This window comes from Engraulis encrasicolus, chromosome 7 (genome assembly GCF_034702125.1).
Source record: "Engraulis encrasicolus isolate BLACKSEA-1 chromosome 7, IST_EnEncr_1.0, whole genome shotgun sequence".
NCBI lineage: Eukaryota > Metazoa > Chordata > Actinopteri > Clupeiformes > Engraulidae > Engraulis > Engraulis encrasicolus.
The window spans coordinates 17,019,656-17,045,725 of NC_085863.1; the positions used below are offsets into that span (position 1 = coordinate 17,019,656).

Sequence of the window (26,070 nt, forward strand, 5' to 3'; positions counted from 1 at the left end):
ATACACACATAAACATTCCCACATTTACACAAACATAGGTTTGCTATCTTTCTTTACTCCCACTCAGAAGGTTTTTATTTAGCCATAGAAGGTGAGCGTACACATCACTATACCAACATAAGTAGGTACAGTGTTAAGCACGTCACCTTGGAAAAATAATTTATAGCTACTAGTTACTTTTCCAAAAACAGTAACTGAGATAGTAACAGCGTTTATTTCAACGCTGTTATTCCCATCACTAATAGGTACTGTAAGATGGCCTGTGATTGGATGTATGTAGAGACAATAACAGGATTTTTTCTATATTGTAAATATACAGACATTGCCCAGCAGTTTGTTTGCCAGTACTTTGCTGCTGGGTTTCAGCAGGGCTTCTGTTTTATCTACTTCCGTTCTGCTGTGAAGCACGTTGAGTTGCTCATGTATGAAATGCGCTAAACAAATTAAGTGCTTTGACTTGCCAGACTGACCTTCCGATCCTGGCAGTGCGTATGAACGGCTGCGCTACACTAAGAGGCTTGGTAGTGCAATACCTAATGGTCGGCTCAGGGCCAGTGGATGACGAAGCACATTTACACACAAACTCTGTCTGCATCTTTAAGCAGCTGCAAACGGTTTCTTAAATGTGAGGGTCAAGTAACCTTAGCTTTCAGGTTGGCTAATATTAGCACCTTTACCAGTTTCACGGGGAGTTAACTGGCTGAATTGCACGAGTGACTGTGTTGGTGTCTGGGAGACTGTCAAGACACAAAATTGCCTCTTTAGGGGGTTCCCACACCTTTCAAAGCATAATCCGATTTGGTGCTTGATTTGTATTTACTTACACCTATGAATGGCTCTGTATGTATCATCTGATTCCTAATGCTCCTGCATGCTTCACTCTCAGTCACCCAAAGCTAAACCTTTTTCCACCTCGTTTTTTTTAAATTCCGCTTTTCCCTTTGCGTTCTTGAAGCGTCTCTTTGAGGTCCAACATGAATGTCACAAGACTGCAGTTAGTGCGGCGGCCGGTGCAGTTGCTTTCATGTCCTCCGTTTGAGGTCGTTTGGCCGTCACTGTTGACATGCCGTTGCGTCGCTTGGCTTGTCCCCAACTCGGCACGCCGTCAACATTCGGGAGAAGGCATTATTCCAGGAAGTACAGGAGCACACAAAAATGACATACTTGTTTCCACACTGGAGGAAGTACAGCACACAGTAATCCCCTACTATGTCATGATTCGGCTAATTCAGTCTCGCTATTAAATAGCATATGTAAAACAGTGTACGGGAGGGGAATTTTGAGGACTATATATGAAATATATTTTTTTGGTCTATGGTCTTACAGACAACATTGAGGATTGTCTTTTTGTTGGTCCTGCTTTGCATTGAGGCTTTCATACTGTGGTACTTGTATTCACAGTGAAATGCTCACTCACGGTCTTGAGAATTGTGTATCTTTGGTACATGATACTTGTAATAGAGAGACGCATTCCATAATTTTAATTTGCTCTTGTCCGAGAAATGTATTCCATATATAGAGCACTATATTAATCGTAAAAAGAAGTTTCGATGCTCAAATCTCTATTTATATCTGCCTTCCTCTCGCCTTGTCACAACCCTCCCTCATGCACACACGTGTTGTTCTGTCTTTCTCTGCTCTTTCCTCTGCTCCTCCCAAAGAATGAAAAGACAGCATTGTGGTTAATATTTTAATTTTGTCCCATCCTCAAATGCATGTAATGTTTTATTTATTTGTATTGATACAAGAACATATTTAATTACTAGCGATTTTATTATCTGATAGTCATTTTCCAAAATATAGTGTGAAATTGCACCTGTTGTGGCCATGAAATATCATAGCTACTTGCTCTTCTCCTCTCCTCTCCTCTCCTCTCCTCTCCTCTCCTCTCCTCTCCTCTCCTCTCCTCTCCTCTCCTCTCCTCTCCTCTCCTCTCCTCTCCTCTCCTGTTCTCTCCTTTCTTCTCGTCTCTTCTCTTCTCTGCTCTTCTCTTCTCTTCTCTTCTCCCCTTTCCTCTCCTCTCCTCTCTTCTCTTCTCCCCTTTCCTCTCCTCTCCTCTCTTCTCCTGTCCTCCTTTCTTCTCTTCTCTTCTCTTCTCTTCTCTTCTCTTCTCTTCTCTTCTCTTCTCTTCTCTTCTTCTCTTCTCTTCTCTTCTCTTCTCTTCTCTTCTCTTCTCTTCTCTTCTCTTCTCTTCTCTTCTCTTCTCTTCTCTTCCTCTCCTTTCCTCTCCTCTCCTCTCCTCTCCTCTCCTCTCCTCTCCTCTCCTCTCTTGATGTCCAGGCGGCATGCCGTCTCCCAGTGCTCCCCTGAAGCGCGTGCTGGTCTACACGGGTTGCTTCAGCAGGGTGGGCTCCATCAAGGACATCCATGAGTACCTGTCCCAGCGCCTGCGCATCAAGGAAGAGGACATGAGGCTCTGGCTCTATAACAGTGAGGTGAGCTGACCACCAAGCCAACACAAGACAAATTATGACAACGATAGAAAGTTATATGCGATAAATTCATGACAACGAGAGAAAGTTATATACGATAACAGCTAGGTGAGCTGACCGCCAAGCAAACACAAGTCAAATCATGACAATGAGAGAAAGTTATATACGATAACAGCGATTGTGAGCTGACCACCAAGCCAACACAAGACAAATTATGACAACGATAGAAAGTTATATGCGATAACAGTGAGGTGAGCTGACCGCCAACCAAACACAAGACAAATGGTGCCAGAACGAGAGAAAGTTGGTACCGGTAATGTATGCTGTACAATGTGTACCTACCTGCTCTCTTTGCTTTTGCGTTTGCATAGTTGCAATATTTGTACAGTGATTAACAGTATAGCCAAATTAAGCGTGGCAACGCAAGTCTATGGGAACAAACATTCTCAAATGTACTGAAAAACTGATGCGTAAAATGATACGCACATTCATGAGTTATGCTTGGAAATACTGTAAATATGTGAAAATCAAAAATGAGTGGACTATTCCTTTACAACATGATAATGAAAGAGTAGGGTAAAGCCTGCACATCCAAAAACCGGATAACCAGATGACAAGATGAAAAGTGAAAAAAGTTCACTTCAACCGCTATTTTTCTGCTCCCTTTTTTTTTAATTGCATAACGATTCGGGTGAAAAACCCTTCTTCAGGCGTCTGAAGAAGGGCTTTTCACTTGAAACGTTAAGTAAATTTTTTATTTTTTTTAAGTCGGAGCAGAAAACTCCTGGTTGAAGGAGACTTTTTCACTTTTTATCTCATCAAACATCAAACTTTCTCATTCCCAGAACTATCTCACTCTTCTGGACGATGAGGACCACTCTTTGGACGACCTGAAGATTCCGGACGAGCAGTACATGGTCATAGAAGGTACTGTACGCTCTCCTTTTTTTAACACATTGACTACCAGGCGTTTTTTGAAATGCCCAAGACTCCCTGCCAGTTTCATCAGTGTTCATCATTCATCCTTTACAGTGGAACTCAAGACAAGACGAGTCAAATCAGGGCAGTGAAACCTCATTGGCACCAGACCACACAAAAGACAATTGATGAGGCATCACGCCACACAATTACTTAGTCAGGATATGCAGCGTACAGTATGGGCACTGGACATGCTGTGTGTACCTACAGTAACAGTTGGCTCAAGTCAAGTCAGCTTATTGTAAGCCAAGAGGCTGAATATTTTGTTGGCCAAGACAACATAACACTACATCCAACTGAATGCAATACACACAGCAGCATTTCATTTAGATTTAAAAACATAAAACACACAAGAAACAGGATATGTGTTTCAACTGCCTATTAATTTAGAATATGAAGTTCCACAGGGATAGGTATGTGTTTTTTTTCATTGATTTGTTCTGTGTTTTTTGGGGGGGAATTTGACACTTTGAACAGCAGCACTAGGAACTACCTACATAGCTGTTATCTCTCTTACCCAGTGTCCTTTGCTGTTAACATGATGCATGATCTTTGACCCCGGCCTGTGATGTGGTGTGTGTTTCAGTGCGGAACAAGGACATGAGCTGGCCGGAGGAGATGTCCTTCCTGGCCAACAGCAGCCGAATGAACAGGCACAAGGGTGAGACGCCATGGGCACTTACCATCTCCTGCTTAAAACCATGGCCTGTGTTTTTGGGGGCCTGTGTTTTTTCACACACTTCAGTTCACACACTTCTTTCCATTGTCCACACTCCCGTCCTCCCTTGTGTTTGTGGCCTCGTGAGGACGTCGCAAGGTCGTCATTGATGACAGAAGTTTATTTCAATATCTCACAGAAGTGCAATTCAGAGATATTTTTTTTCATTTGCAATCATTGGATTGTTGAATGGGGAAAAGTCCCCCAAAAGTTGTGGCTATACTGACAGCGGGGAGGGTATTGTTTTCTCCACGGAGGAGGGGCATCAGCGAAGCGCGAGGCCTCAAGCACAAGTCAAGGACAGGATTTAGGATAATGGAAAGGACCTTCTGTTTACACTAATGATGCACTTTCAGCATGCACTTTAGGTACCTCTACGAAGGCACTTTAGGTCTATACCGTCGATGCTTTGTATTTTGTAAGGTGTTATGTGTTGGCTGTTATGCCACCTCAATGTTGCGTTAACCTGGTTTACTACTAAGCCAGGTTCTCTTGGAGTACTCCCCTGAACACTTGTGTGTTTTTTTTTTACTGGTTTAGTTCCTACGGAGAAGGGTGCGACGGGGCTGAGTAACCTTGGCAACACCTGCTTCATGAACTCCAGCATTCAGTGTGTGAGCAACACCAGACCCCTCACCGAGTACTTCACCTCAGGAAGACACCTCTACGAGCTCAACAGGTGTGTGAGTGTGTGCGTGCGTACGTGCGTGTGTGTCAGGGCTTGACATTAACCTTCTCACCCACCAGCCACTGCGGCTAGTGATTTTCCCGAGTCACTAGCCACTCAGGTATTGCACTAGCCACAGATTTGATTCCCCCCTCCTTAATCATGATAGCGCATATCTAACCTCAGAAGATGAGGTGCTAAAGCAAGATGAGTGTAAAGCTTTCTACATGGAAGTATATCAAGCAAATATAAACTAAGTTACTACGTTACCAAATTGGCTAGTGACACTGAAAGTTTTACTAGTCACAGCCAAGTTTTACGGGCATTTGGCCGGTGCCAGTGTCAAGCCCTAGTGTGTGTGTGTGTGTATTCTGTACGTGTGTTTGACCATAGAAAGTAACTTAAACATTTTGATAATGGCAGGCAAAGCATTGTTCATTGCTTTATGCCCAATATACTTAAGAAGTCTTAAAAACATAAGGTAAACGGAACACTGGACTGTGCCATTTTCTCTTCGAACGTACCACAAACACAAGTTAAATAACGAAAAAGGGCTGAACAGTGAACATGCGATGTGCTCTTGCTTCCCCAGGATCAATCCAATCGGCATGCGTGGCCACATGGCCAAGTGCTACGGTGATCTGATGCAGGAGCTGTGGAGTGGCACCCAGAAGAGTGTGGCTCCCCTCAAACTCAGGGTACGTTCACCAGGGTTACCACGGTAACCAAGCTCGGGGTACATTCACCAGGGTTACCACGGTAACCAAGCTCGGGGTTCATTCACCAGGGTTACTGTACCAAGCTCGGCCGTACATTCACCAGGGTTACCATGGTAACTAAACTCTGGGTACGTTCACCAGGGTTATTGTATATCAAACTCAGGATACGGTCACCAGGGTTACCATGGTAACCAAGCTCGAGGTATGTTCACCATGGTTACTGTATACCAAGTTCAGGGTACATTCCCCACGGTTACCAAGGTAACCAAGCTCAGGGTACGGTCACCAGGGTTACCAAGGTAACCACGGTTAAGGTACGTTCTTCATGGTTACTGTATACCAAGCTCAGGGTACGTTCACCAGGGTTGCCAAGGTAACCAAGCTCAGGGTACGTTCACCAGGGTATTACTGACTCATGTTGGGTGTGACACTGACACGTTGTGAGTTGGCACTATTAACACTTCATTGCACATTTCATATTACACAGCAGTTATTTCAGTCTCCACACACCCAGAAAGGTTGTCAAATCATTTGTTAATTGAGCAATATGAGAGCAGTGGGTGGGGAGATGCTATCAGGCATGGTCCTGGGTCAGGTCAGGTGTCAGGACTGGTGTGGTTCCTGACGGCACTCAGCCATCGGCTTCATGCCTATGGCCAAACCACAGCCAGGTTGACGTCTGTTACCATCACTCGTACCATATTGCTCAATTTGCCAAATGATTTGACAACTTTTCTGGTTGTGTGGCGTATTAAATACCATCTGTGTAATATTGGGGAGAAAGAATAACCTGTGTTGAAAGTGTGATTGAGTGTGACGCTTGGTTGTTTGAGGTTTCTTTTTCTTCTTGGTTTGTTCTTCCACTTGTTGCGAATTGTTATGTACAGCCATCCCTGCTTGATATAATTGATTGACATTGGGCGAATAAAGGATTTAAAAAATACTCTCTCGCTCTCTGTCTCTCTCTCTATCGCTCGCTCTCTCTCCTCCTCTCTCTCTGTTTCTCTCGCTCTCTCTCTTTCTCTCTCTCTCTCTCTCTCTCTCTCTCTCTCTCTCTCCCTCCTGTAGTGGACGATAGCAAAGTATGCCCCGCGCTTCAATGGTTTCCAGCAGCAGGACTCCCAGGAGTTGTTGGCCTTCCTGCTGGACGGGCTGCATGAGGACCTAAACAGGGTGCACGAGAAGCCCTACGTGGAGCTCAAGGACAGCGACGGACGACCCGACTGGGAGGTGGCCTCTGAGGTCAGAAAACACACATGCGCACATGAGCACGCACACAAACATACACACACACACACACACACACACACACACACATTTTAATTTTGCAGCAATTGCATCGCACATTTAGTGAACACCACACACACGCACACACAAGTTTCGTCTGTTTCTTTGCCTCAGTAAAAACGTAAACAGTATGTCACAGAGGTGAGTACACCCCTCACATTTCTGCAGATTTGTACTGGTAAGTATATTTTCAGTGTGAGCAATAAATTGAAGTCACTATATAAGTTGCATGCTGGCAACTGTTCATTGTGACAAAGTGAAATTTCTTTAATGTTGTCCCATGAAAAGATATACTTATAAGAAATGTGAGGAGTGTACTTACTTCTGTGATATACTGTACACCGGCTCTCTAACCAGTTGAATGCAATGACTGTGTCAAGTAGCATTGAGAGCAATTAGGCCTTGGAGATTTTTTTTTCCTGATCTGTTGTTATTATCATGGGTCATCGATGAGAATTACATCAGGGGTGATTACATTTTCCCCTGTCCAAATCCAATGAGCATACTCAGACTATATGTGTGCAAGGAGCACCCTCTAGTGCCAAGACAAGATTACTACATAAGATGCTGGTAATGATTTGGAGAGTCAAGTGACTCAGCAGAGATGCAGATGCCTCTTGTGTTTTCATGCAACTGGCTTTGGAAATTAATTATTTCAATCAAACCACCATGCATTTGTAGTTCCACTTTATAAATTGAGAGTTACCATAGTTCTAACAAGAAGAGTAACACAACATTGAAACAACCGTGTCCATGTTCCTCGGCATCAGAGAACTACCTAGTAGTGACTTCTCCAATATTCTTGTATGAACAGTAACAGAACATCAACATTTGAGAATTTCTTTTAAGACATGTAAAAGTTTTATCTTTTACTTGACATGTTTCGACGGTATTACTTCCATCTTCATCGAAACATGACAGGTAAAAGATAAAACTTTTACATGTCTTAAGTAAAGGAAAATCTCAAATGTTGATTTAAACAGTTAGACATAATGAACGTTATCCATATAGTAACAGAACATCATGGCAATGATTTCCTCTGTCCGTGTTCCCAGGCGTGGGAGAACCACCTAGACCAGGGGTTCCCAACCTTTTTCAACTTGGGGCCCACTCGAAATTGTCAAAAATGTTCGGGGCCCACCTCTGACCCAATTAAGAACAAAACTCAAATAAATCAACAGCAACACACACCAAAATATGATAATTATTTTTGGAAAATTATTTCAAGGCCCACTTGGAATACCTTCAGGGCCCACCAGTGGGCCCCAGCCCATAGGTTGGGAATCACTGATCTAGAGACTTCTGAAATATTCTTGCATGAACAGTAACAGAGCATCCTAGCAATGATCTCCCCTCTCCATGTTCCCAGGCGTGGGAGAACCATCTGAGGAGGAACCGTTCCATCGTGGTTGACCTGTTCCACGGCCAGCTGCGCTCCCAGGTCAAGTGCAAGACCTGTGGCCATGTCAGCGCTCGCTTCGACCCCTTCAACTTCCTCTCGCTACCCCTGCCCATGGACAACTCCATGCACTTGGAGATTATTGGTATGTACATCTACTTGATATGTTTGTTTTATATTGGTCAGTAATGAAAAGCATTCATATAAAATGAAAACATCATTATATAGAAAAAGTGTTTAGTCACTTGAGTTTATAATCATTAATCAGTAAATCTTTCATGTTCGTGTGCACTTGGAGTGTGTGTATTATGCTGCATGAGTTTTCTTACTCCTGTGTGTGTGTGTGTGTGTGTGTGTGTGTGTGTGTGTGTGTGTGTGTGTGTGTGTGTGTGTGTGTGTGTGTGTGTGTGTGTGTGTGTGTGTGTGTGTGTGTGTGTGTGTGTGTGTGTGTGTGTGTGTGTGTGTCTTCCTCAGTGATCCGCCTGGATGGCTCGACGCCGGTGCGGTACGGGCTGCGTCTGAACGTGGATGAGAAATACACCGGACTCAAGCGGCTCCTCAGCAAGCTGTGCAGCCTGCGGCCAGAGCAGATCCTACTGACTGAGGTTCACACGTCCAACATTAAGGTACTTACACAACATCACAACACCTCCAACTTTAAGCATTTTTGTCGATTTCCATTACTTTACCTTTCCAGTCTGAACGGGTACCAACCAGTTGGAACGGGTTTGAATCAGTTAGAACCTGCTTGAAGAGGTCAGAACCAGTCTGAACTGGCTGTTTAAGCCGGTCTAATCCAGTTTGAACTAGCTAAAACCAAATCAGTTTGATTTGGATTAAACCGGTAAACCAGCAGCTGTAACCAGATTGAAATCATAGCGATAGCTTTTTCTAAATTCCTGATGCTGTTCATCTGAAGGCTTCGTCACCACCAGTAAGATCAATAGCTATGGAGAGTAGGGTATGTGTATGCAGGATGCGATTTGTAAGGGGGAATGGGGGGATTGTTCCCCCTTCTGGTTTTGATATCACCACTTTTTCTACATAATTTTAATCACAGTTTAATGAAATTCCATTGGTATTGCTTAAACTCTGAAATATATCCCCCCTTCTGGTTTTGCGACAAATCGCACCCTGTGTGTATGTTATAGGGAGTGTGTGAGTGTGTGTGTCTTTCTGTGTATGCGTGTCTGTTGGAATGTTCTTGCAGTTATTTTCAGAGTTTCATGGATGTTTTTTCCACTGTATCATCGAAAGGAGAGAGGTGGTGAATGCTAATCGAGATGCTCTGTCCTCTCTCTCTTCTAGAACTTTCCACTGGACAACCAGAAGGTGCGCCGGGCGGTGACGGGTTTCCTGTGTGCGTTTGAGATCCCGGTGCCAGGCACCCCCTCCTCCACCGCCTCCACCCCTGGAGACTTTTGCGATGGTGAGACACTGATACTCGCTTCGGACAAAAGATAGACAGTATGCTACTTAAAGGGACACTGTGTGAGATTTTTAGTTGTTTATTTCCAAAATGTATGCTGCTCATTTACTAAAGTTACCTTTTTCATGAATACTTACCACCAGCATCAAATTCTAAGTATTCATTATGACTGGAAAAATTCCACTTTTCATACATGAAAAGGGGGATCTTCTCCATAGTCCGCCATTTTGAATTTCCAAAAATAGCCATTTTTAGCTGCAAAAATGACTGCACTTGGACCATACTAGAAAATATTTGTTTATTACTTTGTAAACTTTCATGTAAAGATCAAATTTGGCAATAGGCAGCCCAGTTTCAATGAGCAGCATAGTTGCAGTACCTTTTTATGACCATTTCCTGCACAGTGTCCCTTTAAACCAGTGTGGGAGCTGGAATTAAGCAAACTGAAATAAAGCTGCAAACCAAGTCTGTAACACTTGATCACATCAATTGTTTTAATAATTGCTGAATTTTCCACAAAGACCTGAACGTGAATGTTTTCTGACCTTTGACCTCTCACTGCCTGTAGAGGCGCCATCTCTGCCCAATGGCAACGCCACCATGGTGGGCAACAGCTGCCACCTGAAGCTGGACCTGATGCCCAAGGGGATGGCCATGCCCAGCACGGTGGTGCCCTGTGGCACGGAGACCAGCAGCCCGGCCAACGGCATGCCCAACGGCCACGACATGCTGCCAATAGACAGCCCATTCATCGGCTACATCATCGCCATCCACAGGAAAATGGTGAGAGTTCATTGAAAGTTAACTGAAAAGAAAATAAATGGCACATTAAATCTTTGGGAGCATTTAACAGTGTTGCAAACCTTTATTTTCTTTTCAGTTCTCTTATGATTGGTCCAGCACCTGCGCCACTGATGTGCGCGCATTCTTTGACTTTCTAGTTTACTGAAAGTTCCACTTTTGTTGTTATTGTGACACGGTGCATCACAGTTATTAGCAGTGATGGGCAAAATGGATTCATTATGTACAAACTTGGGCCACATTTTCCAAATGGCCTTGTTTTACCTGTCCAATTCAACCAGGTGATCACTCAACCAGCCAATCACCTGGCTGCGCTGGACAGGTAAACCAATGTCATTTGGAATATGTGGCCCTTGATTGTAACTGATGAATCCGGTTTGCCTATCACTGGTTATTGGTGCACACAGTGCATCACCGTGCACAGAACAAACTATCCATCCTAACATAACGGTGCAATGGGGCAGCCCAGGGACCAGTGCACACCAGTCAGCACCCCATGGGTGACGTGCCCTTGAGCAAGGCATCTGACCTGACATTGCTCTGAAACCCAATGGCAGCACCTTAACCCATTGTGTCCTGGAGCGACATATACGCTGCATTCAAGTTCTTGAGATTTTAGCTGTTTTATTAAAGATGTGGGTATGTTAGAGCTGAATGAACACCATTCTAGTGCAAAATGAAGATTGTAGACTTTAAATGCAACTTATTTCCTGTTTTTATGTGCTTCGGAGGCTGAGATATGTAGGTTTTAATAAGGAGAGGGCACCTTTTCCCAAAAAGGGCTTAGGCTAAAATGGGTTAATAGCTGTAAGTCATTTTGGGTAAAAGCTTCTGCTGAGTGAAAAGAAAATGTAAGTAATGTAACACTAGGGACACATAGACGCAAATTTGGCCAAGCGAAGCGAACTTCGCCATTCATTCCTATGAGGGAGGCGAAGGCAAGCGAACAGGAGCTTTTAAAGTTCAATATCATGCAAATGAGGAGCGGATTTTGCCTGCTGCGGCAAATCGAATCTACAACACAATTGTGTCATTCCATTTGATTCGCCGCTTCGAACTGATGACGGTTGAGTGAGATTGAAGCACTGAATTTCGCCTGTCTTCGTTTCGCCTGCTATGTGTCTCTAGCGTAAGGGGTTTGATGTTGGTCTGATTGGCAGAAAGTGAATGTGACATGAATGGTCTCTATGTTTTGATTGGCAGATGCGTGCGGAGCTGTACTTCCTGTCGTCGCAGAAGAACCGGCCCAGTCTGTTCGGCATGCCGCTCATCGTGCCCTGCATGGTGCACACGCGGGCGCGAGACCTCTACGACGCCGTCTGGACGCAGGTGTCCCGTCTGGCCAGCCCCCTGCCCCCTCAGGAAGCCAGCAACCACGCACAGGACTGGTCAGTATACATAGGTTACCGCCAGCAACCACGCACAGGACTGGTCAGTATACATAGGTTACCGCCAGTAACCATGCACAGGACTGGTCAGTAATGTATACATAGGTTACTACCAGCAACCATGCACAGGACTGGTCAGTACTGTATACATAGGTTACCGCCAGCAACCACGCACAGGACTGGTCAGTACACATAGGTTACCGCTAGCAACCACGCACAGGACTGGTCAGTACTGTATACATAGGTTACCGCCAGTAACCACGCACAGGACTGGTCAGTACTGTATACATAGGTTACCGCCAGTAACCACGCACAGGACTGGTCAGTATACATAGGTTACCGCCAGCAACCATGCACAGGACTGGTTAGTATAAATAGGTTACCGCCAGCAACCACGCACAGGACTGGTCAGTATAAATAGGTTACCGCCAGCAACCACGCACAGGACTGGTCAGTACTGTATACAGGTTACCGCCAGCAACCACGCACAGGACTGGTCAGTACTGTATACATAGGTTACCGCTAGCAACCACGCACAGGACTGGTCAGTACTGTATACAGGTTACCGCCAGCAACCACGCACAGGACTGGTCAGTATAAATAGGTTACTGCCAGCAACCATGCACAGGACTGGTTAGTATAAATAGGTTACCGCCAGCAACCACGCACAGGACTGGTCAGTATAAATAGGTTACCGCCAGCAACCACGCACAGGACTGGTCAGTACTGTATACATAGGTTACCGCCAGTAACCACGCACAGGACTGGTCAGTATATACATAGGTTACCGCCAGCAACCACGCACAGGACTGGTCAGTATACATAGGTTACCGCCAGCAACCACGCACAGGACTGGTCAGTATACATAGGTTACCGCCAGCAACCACGCACAGGACTGGTCAGTATAGCCTTGTCTCTCGTCACTCTACACAGCTGCTAGGACTGGTCAGTATTAGCCTCGCACTCCATCCCATGTACTTCCGCCAAGAGACTTTTTTCTTTGGAGCGATTGTTGACCGGCAGGATTTGGCCGGCCAATCCTCCCCTGAAAACAGGGAATAAAATTAGCGAATAAGCGCCCCATGTGGGGGAGAAAGGGGGAGGACACTCGTGACGATGACGTAAACGTCTGCGCCAGAGCCGTTGGTCTGCGCTGTGTTGTTGTTGAGTAACTCTCGGCGATTGGGTGAGAGCTGTCCAATCATTTCAAACCATAACTGAGTGCAAACATCCTGCTTCCTGCAATCCCGTCAGATCACACAACCTCCAGACCATGAATACGAAATGAAATGGTAATATTATGGGATGGTCAGGACCAGGCTAGGTCAGTATAGCCTCTTCTCGTGCCACTCGACACAGCTGCCAGGACTAGTCAGTATAGCCTCCTGTCACCAAAGAATCTTCTATTAGGGAAAGTTCAGAAAAGAAAATTCAAACTCCGCCCACCCAATGCAAAGGAGTATGCTCCAGTTTGGTCTCCTAAGGGGGCGTTGTCCCCTCCTCTTTCTTCTCTTTCTGTGGCGTTTGGTGATGGCTTGCATAAGATGTGCACTACCGCCATCTACAGCGCTAAGGGAACTCCGACGTCACATGGATACAGGAAAGGAATGGACTCGATGTATCTTACTCTAATAGAAGACTATTTGGTATCACTCTGCACAGCTGTCAGAACTGGTCAGTATACACGTATAATGACCTCGTCTGACTCCAGTTTCCAGGACTGGTCAGTAATTGTCTCTCTTTGCAGTGTATCCAGGCCAAAGACGTCCAAAATGAAATTGTCATTCAGTGTTACGGATACCTTCTGCTGACTGTAACTGTAAAAAAAAAAAAAACATGATTTTTAAATTGTTTCAAGTGAATGGATGACAGCCGAGGCTTTCATGAATTCACTGAAAAAATAAATAAAACAAAAAGAGTCATGTTTTTTACAGTTACAGTCAGAAGAAGGTATCCGTTACACTGAAGGACAATTTCATTTTGGACGTCTTTGACCCAGTTATTTCAACTGTAATGGTTAGATAATTGACTTTCTCCACTAACCGGTGTCCTGTGTGTCTGTTGTCATCCCCCCATGTCGTTTGTGTGTGCAGCGATGACAGCATGGGCTACCAGTACCCCTTCACCCTGCGCGTGGTGCAGAAGGACGGCAACTCCTGCGCCTGGTGCCCCTGGTACAGGTGAGAACTGTGTAATTCCTTTTTTTCTGTTTGTGTTTTTAACTATGACCTTACTTGGAGGAGATGTCACTCAACTGCGCATTGCGCCCGCCCCTTCCTTCAAGAGTCTTTAAAAGAAAAGTCATGTTACACAAACTCACTTACCCCTGACGAAGACCAGACTGCATGGTCGAAATGTGTCTTAATAAACCTGGAGCAGCAACAGTGTGCGGAGGACCTTCCTTCTTTTCACGTTAAATCGTGTTTAAGTCCGGCACCTGTTTAATCTGGATGTGTGCGCTCTCCAAAACGCTACAGGTGAGAACTCACACCTCCACACCGCCGGCAACACATTGAACAGGTTGAAAATGAGTACATGTAAAGTGTAACCTTTAAATACAGTACTAAAAAAAATGAATGGCTAGGTTAGGCTTTTTTGTCCCTCCACCAAGGATAAATTTGTCTGAGACAGGAACGCTGCAGCATCAAAAACACATACGTAAGGGGACAACACCATCACACAAAACAAACAAAAGTATGAAAGAATGTAAGAATGATAGAAGATTCACTCTCTGCACATGTCAGGGTTTGAAAATTAACTACACAATTGGTCAACATTTACCAACAACCTATAAATATATGGTGAAATTCCTGCATATTTGTTGTCCACAATCCCCCAGCTCCAGTGATCTGGTTGCTCTGATGATCATTGTCTGAATGTGTGTTTGTGTATGTGTAAAAAAAGTCAAGGTCAACTTTATTATCCCAGATGGGAAATTCAAATGGTCAAGGTGCGTATAAGTACAGTACAGAACATTCAGACAGGGTAGACAAGACTTAAAAACAGGCAAATACAGTTCCTTCAAAAAGTCTACACACTCCTCTTCAAATGTCAGGTTTTTGTGATGTAAAAAAATGTCAGAAAGACAAATAAATTCACAGCTTTTTCCACCTTCTATCTAAACTATTAACCTGTACAATGCAATTGAGAAACAAGCATAAAGCTTTAAATGGAAACAATAGAAAATAAAAAACTTCAATTAACATGGTTGCATAAATATACACACCCTTAAATTAATACTTAGTTGCTGCACCTTTGGCTTGTCTGGGCCATTCCAAAACCTCAATATTATTCTGGTGAAGCCATTCTTCTGTAGATTCAGGCGTGTGCTTAGAGAAGTTGACGTTCTGAAAGATTAGTTCCTCTGCATCTTCACCTTTCTACCAGGGGGCCGAAGATTTTGTGCCACTACCACGGCCCCTGTGGAAATTTTCATAATTCCCTCCTCCCTAATGAAGGCCCCAGTTACAGCTGAAGAAAAAGAGCACAAAAGAACAATGCTGCCACCACCATACTTCATGTTAGGTATGGTGTTACTTCGGTGATGTTTTGTGCCAAAAATACCTTTTGGAATTATGTCCAAAATGTTCAACCTCAGTTTCACCTGACCATAACACATCTTCCCACATGCATTTGGGAGATTACAGAAGTATTTTTTGCAAAATTTACCTCACCTTTAACTTTTTTGGTCATAATTCAAAATGGTATGTTTGGCGCAAAACATCACTGCAATAACACCATACCTAACATGAAGTATGGTGGTGGCAGCATTGTTCTTTTGTGCTGTTTTTCTTCAGCTGTAACTGGGGCCTTCATTAGGGAGGAGGGAATTGAGAAAATTTCGACAGGTGCCGTGGTAGTGGCACAAAACCGTCGCCCCCCTGGTAGAAAGGTGAAGATGCAGAGGAACTAATCTTTCAGAACGACAATTTCTCCAAGCACACGCCTAAGTCTACAAAAGCATGGCTTCACTAGAATAAGATTGAGGTTTTGGAATAGCCCAGACAAGCCCAAAGGTGCTGCAACTAAGTATTAATTTAAGGGTGTGTATATCTATGTAACCATGTTAATTGAAGATTTTTATTTTATATTGTTTCCCTTTAAAGCTTTATGCTTGTTTCTCAATTGCATTGTACAGGTTAATAGTTTAGATTGAAGGTGGAAAAAGCTGTGAATTAATTTGTCTTTCTGTCATTTTTTACATCACAAAAACCTGACATTTGAGGAGGGGTGTGTAGACTTTTTGAAGGCACTGTAAGTAAAAAAATAATATATAATAATTATAATTATAATAATTTTACATCCCATTGTGCTGCAGGTTCTGTCGAGGCTGTGCTATTGAGTGTTCTGACGAGCCGGCCACGGTGGGGAACGCCTACATCGCCGTAGACTGGGACCCCACCGCCCTGCATCTCCGCTACCAGACCTCACAGGAGAGGGTGAGTTAGCCATGGTGTTTTGTGTGTGTGTGTGTGTGTGTGTGTGTATGTGTGCATGCGCGTGTGCGCGTGGCCAGGCACCCACAGACCTTAGGAGAGGGTAATGCAGCGCCCTTACATTTGTGTACACGTGTGGTGGGGTTGTGGTGTTTTGTGCGTGCGTGCGTGCGTGCGTGCGTGCGTGCGTGCGCGCATGTGGCCAGGCACCCACCAGCGAGGACCTCCGCTACTAGACCTTAGGAGAGGGTAATGCAGGGTGTGTGTGTGTGCGCCCTTATGTATACATTTGTGTACACGTGTCCACTGGAGCATGTGAGTGTGAAGTTCAGGGCAGTTTGGATAGCTGCTTATTACATCTGTCTGTGTGTGTGTGTGTGTGTGTGTGTGTGTGTGTGTGTGTGTGTGTGTGTGTGTGTGTGTGTGTGTGTGTGTGTGTGTGTGTGTGTGTGTGTGTGTGTGTGTGTGTGTGTGTGTGTGTGTGTGTGTGTGTGTGTGTGTGTGTGTGTGTGTGTGTGTGTGTGTGTGTGTGTGTGTGTACGTGTGTTAAATGCGCACCTGTGTGTGTGTGTACATGTGTCAAATGCGCGTGTGTGTGTGTGTGTGTGTGTGTGTGTGCGTGTGGCTGTCTCCAGATGGTGGAGGAGCACATGAGCGTGGAGCTGAGTCGCCGTGCCCAGGCGGAGCCCATCAGCCTGGACAGCTGCCTGCGGGCCTTCACCAGCGAGGAGGAGCTGGGGGAGGACGAGCTCTACTACTGCTCCAAGTGCAAGACGCACCGCCTGGCCACCAAGAAGCTGGACCTCTGGAGGCTGCCCCCCATACTGGTCAGTCAGGGACTCATGGGAATTACATTACATTACATTGCATTGCATTTATAACCAAAGCGACTTTGAAAAGAGGACATAATCAAGGCAACATTAACAGCAAATATAAAGTGCACAGGAAATATACAGAACAACAAGTGCAGTTGCAAAGAGGGGTTAGTTTTTTTTTTTTTTTTTTTTTAAATTAATAAAGAGTACACACACAAACTAAACTAAACTTAACATCATGTCAAGAGTCTGCCCTTCCTTAGCTTTCAATGACATGATGAGTAAGGGATAACGTTCGGGGAGAAGGTCCCTGTCATGGAATAGCGAATAGCATCAGAGATGCAGGACCCTGATGCGAAGCGGAGGAGTCTCGATCTCTCTGAAGTGCGCTGTTCTACAGCAGGGACCACCTCACTGAATGTTATCCTGCTTATTGTATGGTTTTACTTCAATTAATCACACATGGCAGCGAACACATGATGATTTCAAGTTTGATTAAGATAAGAGATTTGGTAATTCGCTTCCGCAACACAAACTGTTGATTTTCTAACTTTCTTGGTTGCCTTTCTAGAACTCCGTAGACAGGCCTCATTTGTAGTGGACGTTGAATTGAATGTTGCCATTGAATGCCTTTGCAGATTGTCCATTTGAAGCGGTTCCAGTTTGTGAACGGGCGCTGGATAAAGTCCCAGAAGATCGTGAAGTTCCCCCGGGAGAACTTTGACCCCAGTGCATTCCTGACGCCCAGGGAGGCGGACCACGGGGGCTCCAGCGACGAGCTGCGCGACCTGGGGGTGGGGGTCACCAAGTCCTGCAGCGGAGACGGAACCAACACTGGTGAGCTGAAAGGTCAGATTAAAAGGAGAAAATGAGGAAAGTCCACTTCAACCAGGATTTTTTTTTCCAGGACGTTTCGGGTGAAAACGTCTGAAGAAGGTTTTTCACCCAAAACATCACTGAAAAATAAAAAAGAGGTTGCAAATGAATCCTGATTGTAGCAGACATTTTTCTTTTCATCTGGTTATGATTGGTTTGTCCTGCTCCCAGTTGAGACGTTTTGATGTGCAAACGTTTACCTACTACCTACTGCTGAGTAGAAACATCGGTAACACTTTATTTTAGGAATACATCTATTAGCACTAATTCATGCAAGGTTAATGCCTGCATAGGTATCTTGTAAGGCATGTACTAAGCAAACACTAAATCCTACTAGGTCCTTACTAAGGTTAAATCAGTAATACATCCCTTATTGTGCATGAACAAGACATTTGCAAATACATGCCTAACACATGTTTGATTTTGCTTTGTACATGACTTACAAGTTACTTATACAGGCATATTGTATGTAATGCTAAAAGATGTATCCCTAAAATAAAGTGTTACCAAAACATCATGATCTCAGCAGAAATGGCCAAATCTTCACACTTTCCCCTTTCCCCCCCAATTCCATCCCCAGTTTTTGTGACGGTCACTGACACCCCCTCCCCTATCTCCCAGTTGTTGTGACGGCCACTGACACCCCTACCCTCTCTCCTCTCTCCTCTCTCCTCCTCTCTCCTCCCTCCTCTCTCCTCCTCCTCCAGAGTCCCCCGGTCTGGCCCACACCCCCAGCGGCCCGCTGAGCAGCCGGGACAGCAGCCCGTGCGGCAGCCCCAAGCGAGACGGCCGACGCTACGGCCGTATCTTCCCGCCGCAGCTGGACGTGCGGCTGCAGCTGTCGCTCAGCAAGGAGAGCCTGGACAGCGGCCGAGAGAGCCCCATGGAAACGGAGCCCAGCAGCGCTGCCGCCACCGCCACCGCGTCTAACACTGCCATGGCTGGAGGAGGTGGTGGTGGAGGAGTTGGGGGGTTGGGGCTGACGACGCCCAGGGCGGGGGGCTCGGAGGTGGACGGCGAGGGGGGCGGGGTGGGCTGCCTGGACTCGGCGCTGGGCGAGGACACGGGCAGCAGGGACTGTGACAACACCACGTCCGTGTCGGAGCTGGAGAGCAACGGCTGCACCGAGGACAGCATGGACCTGGAGGCCTCCACGCACGACCAGCGCGACCGGGGCTGCCTGGACCCCATGTACGACCTGTACGCAATATCGGTGAGTACACGCATTTACATTTATGCCTTCTGCATTATGGCCTGTGTGCACGACCAGCGCGACCGCGGCTGCCTGGATCCCATGTACAACCTGTATGCAATATCAGGGAGTACACGCCTTGCAGTTTATGTGTTATATGAATTATGTCCTGTATGCAGTCCTGTGTGCGTTATTTGCCAAGTACTGCATGTCTGGGCCCCCATGTATGACCTGTATGCAATATCGGCGAGTACACGCATTTACATTTATATGCCTTGTATGCATTATGTCCTGTGTGCATTATCAGTCAAGTATGCCTGGACTTCATTTATGCGATATCAGTGAGTACATGCCTTTCGATTTAAGTCGTATGCATTTTGTCCTGTGTATACAATCCAGAGGGCATTATCAGTCGATATGCCTAGACTCACGACCTGTGTGCAATATCAAATTGAGTCTGGGCACTACACTGCATTTCTTCAGCGTTCTGCCGAAGAAGACTTAGGTCGAAACATCTGTCTGTCATGCTAACGCACTAAAATAATATACAAGAATCATAGCGTTGCTTTTCTACAAAAAATGTTCAAATCTGTTCGCTCCCACCCTAAGACCTTGTAAAAAAAACAGTTTGGAATTGTCAGCACTTTCTGAAAATAGATTATATCGTTTCCAGTGTCACTCAGGGATTCTGGGAGGAGGCCACTATGTGACGTATGCCAAAAACCCCAACCAGAAGTGGTACTGCTACAACGACAGCAGCTGCAAGGTAAACCATGTCCTCTTCATTTGCTACTTCATTTTCAACAGTACTTCTATCCCACAGTAGTAACACTTTTTCAGACAAAGTCAGAAAACAAAGTTTTCAGACATCATACTTTGTATGATGATCTTGTCATTGGAAGATTTTTTAGACTCTTTAGAAGGATGACGGAATAATCACTGTCACAATTTGATTCATTTTGCTTCTTTTCCCTCCTCCTCCCCCTTCTTCCTCCCCCTCCCCCTCCTCCTCCTTCTTTTTGTTCTTCTCCCTCTTCCTCCTCATCCTCCTCCTCCTTCTTCTTCTTCTTCTTCTTCTTCTTCTTCTTCTTCTTCTTCTTCTTCTTCTTCTTCTTCTTCTTCTTCTTCTTCTTCTTCTTCTTCTTCTTCTTCTTCTACTACTTCTTCTTCTTCTTCTTCTTCTTCTTCTTCTTCTTCTTCTTCTTCTTCTTCTTCTTCTTCTTCTTTTTTCTTTTTATTTCGTTCTTTTTTCTCTCCTCCTCCTCCTCCTTCTTCTTCTTCTACTTCTTCCTCTTCTTCTTCTTCTTCTATTCATCCTCTTCTTCTTCTATTCATCCTCCTCCTCCTCCCCCCTCCTCCTCCTCCTCCTCCTCCTCACTTTTATCCTCCTCCTCCTCCTCCTCCTCCTCACTTTTATCCTCATCCTAATCATCCTCCTCCTCCTCCTCCTCCTGCCTCCTCCTGTCTGGTCTGCCCCTTGCCGCTGCAGGAAGCGAGTTCGGAGGAGCTGGACCAGGACTCGGCGTACATCCTGTTCTACGAGCAGCAGGGGCTGGACACCTCCATCTTCATGCCCAAGACCGAGGGCAAGAAGATGGCCGACACCAGCAGCATGGACGAGGACTTCGAGATGGACTACAAGAAATACTGCGTGCTCCAGTAGCGAAAAACACAACTAAAGTACCGTAGCAGGGATGAGAACTTCGAGATGGACTATATGAGAAGTACCGTACTGCGTGCTCCAGTAGTGAACATGTGCAGCAAAGTAGCAGGGAGGAGAACTTCGAGATGGACTTAAAAGAAAAATCATACTGCGTGCTCCCCGTAGTGAACACAAGAGCAATCAGAGCTGGCAACCTTGGCTCCCTGGCCTCCGCTAGATGCACTTGATGTCATGTGTGAGTGTGTGTTTGTGTGTTTGTCGAAGTGTATGAGTCGGTATGTGTTTTGCGCCCCCTGCAGACGACACACACACACACACATCATAAGCAGACAAACAGACATACACACACAGACACATAGGGTCAGTACGATACCTGGACTAACTCCTACCAGGGGGTTAAGTAAAAAGAAAAGTAGCACGGAACAAGGATTTTGAGATGGACTACATAAAGTACTGTGTGCTCCAGTAGTTTCAAAAGAAGAAGAAAAAAAAGGCTCCCTCAAGCACCCACCCACCCGCTGACTAACCTGTACCGGCTCTTTACTTCTTTCTCTCGCTTGAAGTCTGTAGTAGAACTCGGAGGGGATGGGATGTAGGTCGGCTGGAGGGGAGGGGAGGGTAGGGGAGTGGGGGAAGAGGGCAGTATGGAAGTCCATGTCCAAGCTCGCTACTACTGTGTAGGGGCCTACACTAAGAAGCTGGTTCAGGAGTAAACCAGGTTAAGTTAAGAGGTAAATCATCTAATAGAAGAGCCTGGAGTCCTCATTTTAAGAGGTAAATCAGAACAGCCTGACTCCAGGTTCTTCTATTAGATGATTTACCTCTTAACTTCACCTGGTTGACTCTCGAACCAGCCACTTAGTATAGCCCTTTGGTCTCTCAGATTGAGAGGGCAATCGATCCAATCCTGAAATAGTCACTGATGTCTGTCTGTTGTTAGTTTTTTTTTTTTTTAATTGTTGCCATGTCATTGTTTATTTTTTTTCTCGCAAAAACAGAAAACCTAAATGTATTAATGTAGTTGTTGCTCGTTGCTGCCAATGTCACAGTAATGTCCGTTTATTTCAGACCCAAACAAATCAAGCGAAAGCCGTTGTTGCGCTCATTGCCAATGTCTTAACACTATGAAATTGTTTTTTAGGATGATGATGATGATGATGATGATGTATGCTGGATATGACAGTGTTTCAGAGGCAGGGCTGGTCATCTGAAGCACGCCCCAATGTAAGGATGGAAAGAAACGCATCAGCATTTTATGTATGTCCGCTTATGAAATGGTACTTTTTTTATAATGCTACCCATTTTAATGGTATTGAATGTCACCGTTGCCGAGAAATCGGAAACTGTAGCCTACCGTCAGGGAAGAAGCGCACAGTCCCAGATCTGTGCCGTGCCATGTCATGCCATGCCATGCTTTTACCTACTGCTGCATCATTTGGTTCCAGCAGATGGGGCTTTTGTAGTGTCAAAAACACACTAGACAATGAGGATGCCTGAGAAAACTAGACACTTGTAACCAGGGCTCTAAATTGACACTCGCCGAATCCTGGTGAAATTTGAGTTTGGCTGGGAAAGACCACCTTACTAGCCACTTTGATCTATTAGTGAGTGTGTGTTTGGCTTGCAAGATTGACATCTACTAGCCATTTTGGTTGGTGATGAAAAAAAGTTAATTTAGAGCCCTGCATGTAACACTTTGGAGATCAGTGATGACGTACCTTTTGGGGGCTGGTGGGTGGGCATTTGGTTGGTTAATTGGCCCCGTGAAATGCTTGCCTGTGATCTCATATGCTAGCTCAGTTAGCCCGTGCCAATAAGATTTCGCAACCCCTGCCAAAAACATCAGTGTGCTAAAACTTCCAAATAGGAGAGGTGGGGATGGGGCATACAGGGGGAAAAAATGAGTATTTCTTTTGCTGAGCTGTGTGGAATCGGGGTGGGGAGGAAGAAGTGAGTGGTTTTACTGAGGGGCTGATTTAGGGGGGAAAGGACGAATATGTGTGCGTTTTACTGAGCTGTGTGATTATAAGCCTATGTAGCCAGAGGTTTTGCCAGAGGCGACGACGACACATGCTTCTAACCTTAGTGCTAAACTATAGGTGTTGGAGAAACGATTACATGAGTCTTAATGCTTTTTATGATGGTATTGACCCTAACATGGTACACGGAAGGATAGTCTCAACTGTTACAAAAGACATGATTATTCCCTAATGCAGTACATGTGTACTGTGCCCAATCTTGCTATGTGTTACGAGATGTTTTGCCACGCTTGTAAATGTGGTGGAATCCACCGTTGTGTCTGACCAATGAATCTAGACTAAAATCAAAAGGTCATTGGTTGCCTGTGTAGGTTGATCTGTCAGGTCAGTGGCTCTCTGGCTGATTTATTATGTTCTAGATTCAGCTTCTGGACGTTCATCAGGGTTTTTTTGTTTTCTTTTGTCACGACTCAGCACTTTCCATTATCAGCAGAAGTATACATGCATGATAATCGACTACTGAAACATTTTGTCTCGTTACTTTTTGTTTTTGTTTGTTAATATACATTTTTTTTCAGTTAATAATTTAATGTATTTTGTTTTTGTAAAGTTTTGTTTAAAAAAGAAAAAGAAACAAACAAACAAACAAGGAAATCTGATGCTTATTTTGCACTGACCCCCAGTGGTGTATTGAACAAGGTGTACATAGACTTGGCAAGAAATTAATGTATGTGAAGATGATGAATTGTGGAGGCGTGAGCTGTACTGTATATGGGTGAAGCTGTACCTTTAACTATTAAAGCTTGTATAAAGGCTGAAGCAGAAGTGAACATACTAAGTGCCCTGTCGTCGATTGCTGCATGTACCTTGAAGCACACCCTCTTCTTTCTTTCAATTCAATTCAATTCATTCTTTATTCCAGACCCAGGGGGATCCATATCACATTAAAAAGACAAAGCATCACAACACAGTACATATCTTAAAAACAAAAACAAAAACAAACAAAAACCCGGAACAACTGACAACGAAAAAGAAGGGAAAAAAAAAAAAACACAGATATATCATAATTCTCAAGTCATTGTCCCACATACAAGCATGCTCGCCAGTGATTCTTTCATTTTTCTCTTGTTTTAAACCTGCTTTTTGTCTCAAAGGTGCTATTTTTAGAAACCAATGACGGCTCCTAAACTGTAGTCATTTCTATTTGTTCATATTTTTGCAGAAGTAATGACCAGCTTATAATTATAAACTTGGGCTTAGAAGCAATGTAGCAGCAAACATGTTACTGTGCATACACATTGTGGGTGGGGTCATATTTGGACTGTTGTTCCGATTCTTCCTGCTCAAGTGCACAGCACCTATAGACAGCAAATGGTCAAATTCTATAATGCAGGGAACACTAGTCTGGGCCAACTCATACAACCTGGGAGGTTTTTTGTTCAGAGATGTGCCAACCTGCCTATGTGTAACTCAGGTGTTCCTGCACAGTCTGCCACTAGGGGCTCGAACACACCACCTCCTAGTCAACGCTCGGGCATGGGGGGCACAGCACGATACTGCTGAGCAGTAGGACCAGTCCGATAGTTCAGCGCTACTGATAGTGTATGAGGCTTCGGGAGGGAGGTTTACTAACATTCCACGCCACACTCTACTAGTTAGCCTCTGTTACAAATGCTGACTCCTTCCTTCTCTGGGAAAGGGCAGATCTACAGTAATACAAATGCACTTGTTTGAAATCTGTATGTATTGCTAGTGTGGATCATTGATCACACTTGCAATATCTGTGAGATAATCTGTATTAATTCTATGAAATGCTGCATACATTTGTAATGTGCAGTTTAATTTTGATAGGTGTAGTAATTTACTGATCATGTATTTTAGTGAATTTCTTGTTTGGCAATGCATGGCCATATTGAAGTATCCTTGTCTGTAAAGTTGAACCGTGTAATATTTTTAGCAGTTTCTTTCCAGAATCCATGCTGCCCATTCACAAATATTACCTTTTCCACTAATACTTAACACCGCCATCAAGTTCTAAGTATTCATTATGGCAGGGAAAATGGCACTTTTCATACATGGAAGGGTGGATCTTCAATGTCTACCATTTTGAATTTCCAGAAATAGACATTTTAGCTGCAAAACTTAATGTAATTTGCTTTTACTAGTAAATATTACATTATTATTTTGTAACGTTTCATGAAAAGATCAAATTTGACAATAGGCAGTACAGTTTCAATGAGCATTAATTGCAAAACCAACTCTGGCCACAATCCTACACAGCACACCTTTAATGTTCTTGAATGCATTGTTCCTGGACACAAACATCTTTTTATTGTTTATCTCTTTTCTCCAAATCTGGGGCGTAGGGGCCTCTCTCTTCCTGTCTAAATGAAACACAGTCGACCGCTTTCAGGTGAGTAGGTGGATGCCTTTGCCACACACACACAGCGACACACCCACACACACGCAGGGCTGGACTGGGGCAAAAAACAGCCCGGGCACAGCAGACCGTCACACAGCCAGTCCACTGTCATTTTAAGATAGGCCAATGTGTCGCCCCATCTTTAAGCGGCGTACACACACATTACTAGCTTCTCGCCTACTCGCCACTCTTTCATGGAACGTTCGCTGAAAGTTCCTGCGGCTTTAACTGCCAATGCACAGGCGAGAAGTACCGAACTCTGCATTCCAATTGGTTACTCGCTTACTCGCCTCGCTCGAAGTTAAAATAACTCGGGATCCGCCCACATCGCATCGCTTGTACAGTACTCGCCTGCTAGCCTTGCTGGAACACATTGACATTCTATTGACTTCATTCGCTGAGCGAGTAACTAGCAACGACGTGTGTGTAGGGCCCTTAATAGAGGGTCGGTCTCTATGGGAAAAATTGTAAACAAACATACAAACAAACAAAAAAAACCAACAACATCGGCCCCTGAGGACTGTCGGCCCACCGGGAAAATGGCCTGTATGCCAGATTACCAGTCCAGCCTTACACACACACACACACACACACACACACACACACACACACACACACACACACATAGACACACAGACAGAGTTTCCTTCTGCTACAGCAGAGGAAACCACAAACCAAACTGGGCAATAGTGTGTCTCTGCACTGTAAACACCTTCACACATTCAAATAAACGAACTGAAAGAGAGGAGGTGGAGGAAAAAAATGACCTGCGAACTTGAGCAATGCTTCGACTCAAATGGCACAACCACGGCTCAACTAACTAATATCACACTTGTGAAAGCAAAAGATATGTTGAGATGGTTGTCTTT

The 26,070-nt window shown here is 44.7% G+C and overlaps 1 protein-coding gene across 1 annotated transcript in view; it reads left to right on the forward strand.

The window, feature by feature from the left end:
* LOC134452530 (ubiquitin carboxyl-terminal hydrolase 32-like) overlaps positions 1–21,413 on the forward strand; it is a 40,981-nt gene extending 19,568 nt beyond the window's left edge. Inside the window, exons 17-35 of the mRNA XM_063202974.1 lie at positions 2,281–2,435; positions 3,278–3,359; positions 3,997–4,071; positions 4,669–4,807; positions 5,388–5,493; positions 6,583–6,756; positions 8,171–8,345; positions 8,675–8,826; positions 9,509–9,629; positions 10,198–10,412; positions 11,634–11,818; positions 13,912–13,998; positions 16,137–16,257; positions 16,890–17,081; positions 17,708–17,918; positions 18,653–18,849; positions 18,955–19,158; positions 19,811–19,903; positions 20,627–21,413. Coding sequence (XP_063059044.1) covers positions 2,281–2,435; positions 3,278–3,359; positions 3,997–4,071; positions 4,669–4,807; positions 5,388–5,493; positions 6,583–6,756; positions 8,171–8,345; positions 8,675–8,826; positions 9,509–9,629; positions 10,198–10,412; positions 11,634–11,818; positions 13,912–13,998; positions 16,137–16,257; positions 16,890–17,081; positions 17,708–17,918; positions 18,653–18,849; positions 18,955–19,158; positions 19,811–19,903; positions 20,627–20,800 — 2,858 coding nt within the window. The 3' untranslated portion in view covers positions 20,801–21,413. The remainder of the gene's footprint in view (positions 1–2,280; positions 2,436–3,277; positions 3,360–3,996; positions 4,072–4,668; positions 4,808–5,387; positions 5,494–6,582; positions 6,757–8,170; positions 8,346–8,674; positions 8,827–9,508; positions 9,630–10,197; positions 10,413–11,633; positions 11,819–13,911; positions 13,999–16,136; positions 16,258–16,889; positions 17,082–17,707; positions 17,919–18,652; positions 18,850–18,954; positions 19,159–19,810; positions 19,904–20,626) is intronic.
* Positions 21,414–26,070: the final 4,657 nt, after the last annotated feature.